This window comes from Salminus brasiliensis, chromosome 17, assembly GCF_030463535.1.
Source record: "Salminus brasiliensis chromosome 17, fSalBra1.hap2, whole genome shotgun sequence".
Taxonomy (NCBI): domain Eukaryota; kingdom Metazoa; phylum Chordata; class Actinopteri; order Characiformes; family Bryconidae; genus Salminus; species Salminus brasiliensis.
Window position 1 is genome coordinate 33,598,387 of NC_132894.1, and position 9,738 is coordinate 33,608,124.

At 39.4% G+C, this 9,738-nt stretch overlaps 1 protein-coding gene across 3 annotated transcripts in view; it reads right to left on the reverse strand.

Moving 5' to 3' along the window:
• Positions 1-9,738, reverse strand: part of fes (FES proto-oncogene, tyrosine kinase) — a 35,763-nt gene that overhangs the window by 22,097 nt on the left and 3,928 nt on the right. For all 3 annotated transcript variants that reach the window (XM_072661193.1, XM_072661194.1, XM_072661192.1), the window contains 2 exons: positions 9,734-9,738; positions 6,934-7,107 (listed from right to left, as the gene is read on the reverse strand). The exon at positions 9,734-9,738 is cut by the window's right edge and continues 231 nt beyond it. In XM_072661193.1, the coding sequence (XP_072517294.1) occupies positions 6,934-7,107; positions 9,734-9,738 (179 nt within the window). The remainder of the gene's footprint in view (positions 1-6,933; positions 7,108-9,733) is intronic.

Below are 9,738 nucleotides of genomic sequence, written 5' to 3' on the forward strand. Positions count from 1 at the left end.
ATACAGTTTCCTGACCATACTAGCTTATCATACATACAGAAATAACCCTCAAACCACGTATCAAACTGCAGAACTCCAATGCTGTCTTTGGTTGTTTTGGATGTGCTGCCATGGAAAATGTCAACAACAGCGTTTCGACAAAGTTTCGTACTTGGCAGTCGTTTCTATTTCTATTTCTAAGTACATACATGCATATACTTAATAACAGTACTTAATGGAAAAGCGTGTACTAGAAAAGTAAGACCATTTATAGAAAATTTGTTTGGCTAAACTTGATAAATGTGATGGACAAATGATGCTAATTAGCAATTAGTAATTCATTTATTGCCATTAAAATTTGTATTTTAATGTTGTTGACTATCTACCGGTACATTAGGACACTGAGGTGTGTGTAAACCTCGAATAAATGCTGGATTTTCCCTAAAGCTCCTGCCCAAATTAGGACAATACCACATAAAACATACTCATAACTTATTTGTTGTTCTTCCAGAAGGAAGCCAGAGGCACGAATATGGAGTAGAAGGAGTAGAAGTATAAAAGAAACTACTGCAAGACGACCGTTTACGACTGCCAAAGTACCTGCCAAAGATTTACATCCAGGACCTGTCAAACTCTGCCCCGAATAACAGGAACGAGCAGTCAACAAACACACCTCTTCCTTATCCAATCCTACAGCTTCTACAGGTGGGACCGAGAGAGCAGGGAGATCTGTCACAACATGACCAGAACTTTATTAATATCTCCTCCAATGAGCTTCATGAAATTATGTGCTAGTTATAATCTTGTAAATATGAAAGAAACTTTCCAGAAATGTAGATTATCATCATATGCTTGCAGGACAGCTGCAACTCAGCAGGGAACCCTCAGGGCCTTCAGACAAAGCCTAACGAATCCCGGAAACTAAAGATATATCGCTGTAAGTTCAGATTCATTCAGATTTAATTCAATTTAATTAAATAAAATGTAATTTCATTATTTTTTTAATCATGTTTAAACTGTGCTGTTCTGTGGAATACTCTTATTTCATGGAAAGTTTTGGGTTGGAAGTAAAAGGGTTCAGTTCTTGTGAGGCCCAACAATAAAAAACTGTAAAACATCTGTTAGTATTTGTTAGAGACTGCAACTAAAATGTGAAATATTTGTTAAAAGCTTGTAAAATACATTCCATAAATCAGCATTTCATCCAGAACAGCCAGCAAATTGTTTTAGGCCCCACTGAGCTAACATCACATTCACTCAAAAATTCATAACACTGACAGATGTTCCTTACACCGTATCAGAATTTCAAAATGGACTCAAATGGACCAATAGAAATGCTCCAAACTGATAGTGGAATAAACTCTTTTTACATTGACTTCCATTGAAAGTTCAGAAGGTTTTTTCCTTCTCCTGTAAAGCTGCTGTTTTGGAGTTACAAGGTTTCTACATGACCATCCTCAGTACAATTCAGGTTGGCTTTATCTGCACAACTTTCAATAGAAATGTTCCCAAAGCACACAAACATTAAAGATGAACATATCTTTTGAAAATATATTATAATAAATATATGATAAAATTAATGTTGTAAATAAATAACTATTATCAATAATAGTTGTAATAATCATACCATAAAATGATAAAATAATTAAACATTAAAATAATAGTAAGAAGGGTTATATTGGTTATTATGTGTATGCAACAGGTGCAAGAAGTATTTCTATTCTTATTTACCATCGGTTTAAAAAGGGTGGGTGGGGTTTAGTGTGTTGTGGGTGGAGTGCATGCTGATGTTTCTCCCGAAATAATAAAAACAATAATTAACTAAGCCATCACTCATTTTTTTGACCTATTTACAGCCTGAACTGAAGGCCTATAGATCAATTAGCCAAAGCTGCACCACTGCGACTACGCCTTTGCTATGAAATGCTTCATCCTGTCTGTACCTACAAATCCTCCAGTGTCATAGTGGGTCTGTTTACACCTGCCATTAGCATCCGGTTTTTAATCCAGATAGTATCTGGATCCACTTTGACCCAGATTCTGTTTCCACTGGTCATTAAAACGCGTCCCCAGTGGGACCAGATGAGATCCAATTTCACTTTCTTACATAAATGAGTAAATTTGACATACACCTACAGCTACTCCTGAAAATGCTGATGCATTTAAAGGTAAAAAAAACTCTTTTATTAAGTTGGTGATGATCTGGAACATCTGAGGAACTCATATCGGAGTCCTGCTCTTACATAGTTCTAAAGATTTCAAGACATTCAAGCTCCAAAACACCTGGAATGGCACTGTGATTGAAGCTGCAGATGAAGATGGGTCTGCAAGCTCTTCTTCATGTTTGTACACACAGAGCTTACACCTGCCTACACTACCTCCACCCACTCTGACTGTGGGGAGGCGGGCAGATCAATCCTCTGCCACACAGCTGTTGGCCATTCTTCTGCATAATTTCAACAGTTCACTCCACAGCAGCGGCCAACTTTCTCTGACAGTGCACTTTAGTGGGGAAGAGAAGCTGCCAGAGACGGGCAGAGCTGTGAACCGCACACTCAATCAAAATCTGCGCCAATTGTCTTTTTTGAAATTATTATTCATGAACAGGCCTGTATGGAGAACTACACTAGAAGTCACACTAGTGCAGGAGAATACCCTTCTAAAAAGGCCTCATCAGTCTAGGTTGGATCCACTGTTCGGTGGCTGGACAGCATATTATTAATAGGAAAACTGAAACTCCACTACTGGAATTACAGCTTACAGTAGCATCCAAACGTCTGAGGAGACCCCTGGCCCAATGTTTCTGTGAGTAGAAGATGAGCAGAGAATGAAATTAGCCGTCCAGTCCTAAACTTGACCTCCACAGCTACTGTTTAGTATTTCATGAAAAGAACACCTCTCCAACTGTTAAGCACAGGGTGGACCGATCCTGCTTTGGGCTTGTGATGCAGCCAGTGACAATGATGGGGAATTTCACTGGTAGAGGGAAGGAAAGATTTAATTAAATACCAGCAAATTCTGGAAGCAAACATCAAACCATCTGTAAAAAGCTGAAGATAAAGAGGATGAGCTTCTACAGCAGGATAATGATCCTAAACACACCTCAAAATCCTTAAAATTTGTCAGCAAAATATCACTGAAAATCTTGGATAGGCCTCAAATAAACAGTGGAGCAAGATGGACCAAAAATATAGTCCCATAAATTCCCTACCATTGCTTTCCTACTTTATCACAGCACGAGGCTCTTCGATTTTGCAATCTTTGCTGTCTTTAGCTCACTAATATATAAGTACAGTAAAAATAGATCATCATGGGGAACTGGAGCTTTCAGTGCACACTTGTGTTTCTGTCACTGTAGAAAGTATATAAATTTAAAATAAATAAATTAAAAAAAAAAAAAGCAGTGTGCTGCCTTTATTGTTGGATGCCCTGCGAATGAAATGTGGATCAATACACACACATTTCTAATCGTTGGAAGCAATGTGTGACAAATATTTATGTTTTAGGAGGGACGAAAGGCTATGAACTGATGTCAGCATCAATACATTAGCATTAATAAATCAAATTATTAACATCATTCAATTTGAATTAAATGGTAAAAATTAAGCTTTTCTTCTTTAAGATCAAAGCAAAACGTAGCTAAGTAACGAAATTGCCCCTGAAAGCTGTCAAACTGCCAAACTGTGATTTTCACACACCTTTAGGCTTGAGGTGAACCAGCTTTCAAACGAACAGTCTGATAAAGTCTAACAGACTAATTAATCTCTGCAGTTGCACTAAACTGTGGTTTGCAGCCCTAAAAAAAAAAATCATGTCCAGCTCAGGCCAGCGCAAAAATCTCCAGGCATGCTGGGCTGCTCACTTGCACAACGCCCAATAGCCCCATTCATCACACCACGGACATACTGTAACGTGACAGAAGTCCAGCGCTAGAGTTTCACTTCCATTTCTGTTTTTTAATCACTTTCATTATAGACATGCGTTTCTCTCCAGTTCCCCCCTGACGTGAAACGACTGGTCTGTTACCAGCACAGGACGAGCTGCACCCAGCAGTCAGCATTTCCGTAACGCCACCCTGCTCGCATCATTAATGCATGCTGTTTAGCTTCTTCCTGTCTGCAGACGTGATGAGCCAATCAATACTGTCGTATAAATACTCCTGACCCTGATGTCCCCTTCTGAATTGACCCTAGCATTAAACATACTGGTGCTTTTTCTTTGATCAGTAATTTTGACAGATTAGTTTTAATGACATTGTGAATTTGATGCACAAACAAGATCGTAGCAAATACATGTATATAGCTGCTGCGGCTAATCGTTAAATACCTGTAATTACAGGAGGAGCACAGGTCTACAGTAATATGTCAGTGAATGGGAACAAACAAGCTACGCAGAGTTAAGCTAAAGGCCAAAATCACTGAAGATCTGAACTTTCCTTCATTATTTAATGAAAGAGTTTGATTAGTATGTAAAAATTGCTAAAGCTGAAACATGTACCCTTCACTCCTCCGTCTATACAGTCTGGATATGGAAACTAAAGACCTGCTGGGATTGGATTTATTTATCAGGGGGACGTCTGTTAAAAACAAACAAAAATAAACCTTGTCTCCGCAGCTGCAAAGAGACATTGGCTCTAATCAAGTTTGAGACGAAGCAAAGTTCCAACAGCAATAAGACTGCATTTTCCTTTGAACTTTTAGCAAGTTTTAGTTTCAGCATTTTTTCATTTTGCAATTTAGAACATTTTCGTTTCTGCATTTTTTTTAAGATTCAGAGGGTTTTTGTTTCTGCATTTTTTCATTTTGCAATTCAGAAGATTTTTATTAAGGTAAATTCTCAGTTCATGATTTGGGAAGTTTTGGTTTTGGTAAATTTAGTTTTTGCAATTAGGAAAGATTCTGTTTCAGCTCAGTAAGCTTTTGTTACACAATAAGGAAAGTTTTAATTTTCTGATTCGTAAAGTGTTTAATATTTATTAAGGGTCTTGGAAACATGCCCTTGAGACAAAAACATGCCCTTGCTGCCCAACAGCAGCCAAAAACCTGGATGTGGATCCAAACAGAACTAAAATGAGCTAAGCAGCACTGAGATCTTAGAAAAACAGTAGATCATTCGGCCTGTAAATTTCTCAAAGGATGAAAAAAAACACAGGCACTGTCGACTCGGGTGGGGTCGACCAAATCACAGAGGAAATAAAAACATGCATTTGCATACATTCACCTATTCAGCCTAGGGCAGTTTAGCCCCACTTACTCACACTAAGGTGCTTTTCAAATGAGGAACAATGCAAGGTAGCCAATCAGAACAGAGTCCATTTACATACATTATTTTTAAAGGCACAGAAACAAAAACCTGTTTAATTCTGAAGAATGAAAACTGAAAAATGATTTGGTAAAATGAACTGATACATAAAACCATGCAAACATTGAGTGGATATCTGTAGGATAAAACCAAGCTAAACTCGGATTTCAATGGAGTACATGTCTGCAAATTCAGAGATCTCTAGTCTGCAGGGCTTCAAGAAATATTAGCTGCATTTTTCCTCCTTTTCTGACACAGACATTAATCAGGGGCTGAATCTCAATCACAGTTCATAAACTGGAATAAGAGGAGGTGCATAAGATGAACCACTAATGATTACTGCCTTATTAAAAGTCAATTTCCTTATTTTCTGATCACTTGCCAACTTTGGCAGCTACAAACCCAGCCAAGCACTTTGTCAAAGCTATCGATCTCTGCACTCACACCATCCTGGGGAATTCTGACCACTCTTCCTTAGGAAGTCCATTCTTCTTTAACTTAATTGCATTGATGGGTTTTCAAGCATGACAACAAAAGCCTTGACTCTCCAGATTGGCTGCTGTAGGTCTTCTTATCTTCCTGAATGATCCGGATTGAGATGGTTTTGGGCTGATGCTTCACTGCACTTTAAATTCAATAATTTCACAATAAGCTTCCAATAATCAATGAATATCTACGATTGGGAATTAGAACTCTATTAACACTCACCCAAAGGCCTGTCAGACACGTCTCAGGGGTTATCACCACAGACAGACTGGTCTAGGCTTAGCAATGTTCCTGCATAACAGGTTTATTGCTACTGTAAGTCTCTTCACTTATAAGGCTCGGACGTCTAATGTGGTCTCATTATGGCCTGGGGGTTATGAGTTTGAATCCCAAGCCAGCCTGCTTTGCCATCAGCAACTAGCGTCTGAGAGAGCAAAATTGGCTGTGCTCTCTCCGGATGAGTAGTTATTGCTTTTAAGCAACATTGGCTACAACAGATGTCTTTAAGCTGTTTGCTGGGATGGATGAGTGAATTGGCGGAAGCAAATTTGGAGAACAAATTTAATAAAATTTATTAAAAAAAATAATGACAGCCCCCAAGGCTTTAAGGACTGACTAACGCTTAGTAGAACTCCTGCTGAGAAACAGCAAGCAGGGTCATCCACCACTGACCTTGTCAGAAGCGATACGACACAGAAAAATGTCCAATACTGCCTCTGCTTTCTAGGTTTCTGTTCATTTTCTTCTTTCTTTTATAAACAAATACTGTCAAATTCCTATTTCTCAATGTCACACGACAAGACATCAGTCATTCTTGCTCAATCAGGAAGGCACCCAAGTATCCCAGACTGGGAAAACCCATGCATTGCACAAGCTTGTTGTTTCCTCGGCACAAACAAACCCATCATATGAATAAAATGAAAGTACAGTTTCAGGAGCTGTTAAATACCACCAAGACCAAAACACACTTCAGGCATCTGTTCCCCACCCTAACTCCCGGTACTCCTGTACCTGCTATTCAGTCTTTGAGCTCAGGTGCATCAGGATCAGTGGCATAACAAAGACATGTCCCTGAGGACTGGGATGGGAAATGCTTACCGAAACCATGTGCAAATGAAAAACAAGTGTGTGTGGGTGTGTGTGTGTGTGTGTGTGTGTGGCACTGACCCTGCACAGTTCCTGGTTGAGTTGAGTCCACTGCTCCCCGTACGTCTTCTTCAGCTGCTGCTTGTCTCGGATGAGGAGGGTGAGTTTGCTGAGGGGACCCACCATCAGATCCTCAGAGTGCTTCCGGAAAATGCGGCTCAGGTTTTCCGTCTCATTTACCATGACGTTCCATGACTGTAGGGAAAAATTGAGGGGAGATTGGGGTAAATACATAAACAAACAAACAGAGCCACTCATAACTGGGGACAGACTAATATAATATAGGTTCTACAGCTTAATTAATCCCGCTGGATTCGGAAATTCCATTTACACTTAAGGCATTTAGTAGATTTAGTGTTATCCAGAGCAATGTACAGAAGAGCTTTACTGTTTACTTCGAAAATATCCTTAGCTGGTTCGTATCAGCTAGGATCCAAAAGATGCCTCAAGCTAGATGCCACCAAATCCAAAAGTCAGTGTGGAGACCACAATACTCTACATGAACTAACTTTTCCCTCAATGTTAAACAGATCAAGTAAGCCATCAGAACAACCGTGAGCCCTAACATCGCCAGGATTAGTGCTGATTTAGGTACTCTTGGAAGAGAGAGAAAACAGAGCTTAACCGATGAGGACAGGAACCAATATTTAAAAAAAATTAGTCCACTACATAGGGAATGAGCAGCCATTTCAGACGGAACAGGTTATGTGCTGGCTACAAATGTCCTTTACTTTACAGTAGCGTTGTAACTCCAGTAAAGTTGTGAAAATTTGAACTTAAAGTTTCAAGTTTTTCTTGCCGTTAATTACAGACTTCTAAAAAAGTTGATTATTTGACTTAACTTTTAAACTTCCTTCAACCTTAGGGAAAGGAAGTTCGTTCCACCACTCAGGTGCCAGGACAGAAAAAAGCCTAAATGCTGATCTTACATGCATCTTTAAAGATGGTAGGTCAAGCCGAGCCATACTTGAAGCTTGAAGAGCTCTTGGTACACTTTGGATTTTTGACAATGGGCATAAAGGAATTCGGTCACTTTATCAACACTAAGATTAAATAAGCAGCCGAATATGTTAAATATGACCTGATTCAGCTCATTCTGCAAGGAGTAGCAGTGTAGCGACTAACAGTAACATGAACAAATACAGCCTAACACTGGCCCCAGATTCATTAACTATGTTACAAAACAGTAAAAATACATTTAAATATTGTCCCTAACCAAGCCATATAAATGGGGTATGAAATGTAACAATAACTTCTAACAACAGTTGTCAGCGAAACTAAAAGGTCAGATACCACAAGCAGTTTCAGACCTAGATGCAACCTCTAAGCTGATGTTTGCTTTGAGTTTATTTATTTTAAATCATGACAATGCAGCAGAAATCTCTACTGTACCGTTTTCCTCACTGATGTAGCCGGTTTGCATACTAACACTGTTCTGTACTGGTCTGATTACAGGTATCTGATCATTACTGCTGTCTTTTTAATCTACTTCTCTTACAGTCTGTTCACATGTCTAAAGCCCTTTTTTAATGTCCCTGCTGTCTGCTCACTGCTGATGCGAGTCCATTAGTTAGCAATAGTTGGGTGCTGCTGCCTGCCTACCCTCTGGATCAGCCTTGTCCCACTGTAAATCCCCCTACAATTTTGCTGTGTTTGTTGCTTTAGTTTTTCCTTCCTTTCTATTTTCTCTCTCTCTTTCTCATGTTTCAAGATGCCCTGTTCCAACTGTTCTGTCCCGGTACTGCCAGATCTGGGTCTCCACTACCCTGATGCCCTGATTCTGTCCTGCTGTGGATTTATATATTAATTCATTCTCGCCTCACTGCATAGCTGTGCATATGACTGTTCACCTGCATGGCCTTTCACCATTCACTTTTTTATCATCTATGGGTTGATGTCACACATGCCTACAAATGCACAACATATTTGTTGTGCTATCTGGTGTCAACCAGAGTAAGATGGGTTCCCCCTTTTGAATCTTGGTCTCAAGTTTCTTCCCCTTGATCTTAGCGTTATCTTAATTAGTTTTGCTTGTAGTTTCTTGCACGGTGTGACACTTTGTTATCTATACAAACAGAGAAGTACTTTACATTGCATAACTAATTTTTTTTATAGAAAATCTATAAACAGCTCTTGGATGTCCAACCAAATCTATTGGTCAAGCCAAGGTTTTTTTAAATTACAGGAAATTACAGGGAATTGGGAACCACTCAGGACAAGCTAACTCTGACCGTAATTACTTGGTAAGTCATACTTTTCAAAAAGTACAGAAAAAAAAAGTTACAGGGCTATTCCACCTAAAATTAATGTTTTGCATCTCACAATGTCAGCCATCCCTCCAAAAGATGCAATGAGAAAACCAGTCGATGTGTTTAAGGGAATAGAGTGACAGCTTCTGGCAGACACGTTAAGAAAGATGGCGTTGCTAATAGCACAATTTTCCACCCCAAGGACAGAGCAAAAGCCATGGGAAAGCCTTCCTGTCCCATTCTGCATCCCAAAGCTCTGATGAAATCATCTGAAACAGCATTTACTGGCAGAAGAGAGCATGGGAATCTGAGCCATCACCAAAAAGAGTGATGATTCAAATAATCAGCAATACCATTACAACCTCAGCTTTGAGCAGGCTCTGGAAATGAACCAAACCGATGTGCTTCTTGATTCAGCATCCTTTCAACAATCTCTCAGAGACAGCAAAATACAATCAGCCCATGATCATTCTATGATCATCCTAATATAATTGGTCTCTGGGAACGACAGCGCTGACTAAGGTTCACCCTTAGCTTAAAACTGAGTAATGAAGTGCAGCAGAGCTTAGTACCTTAT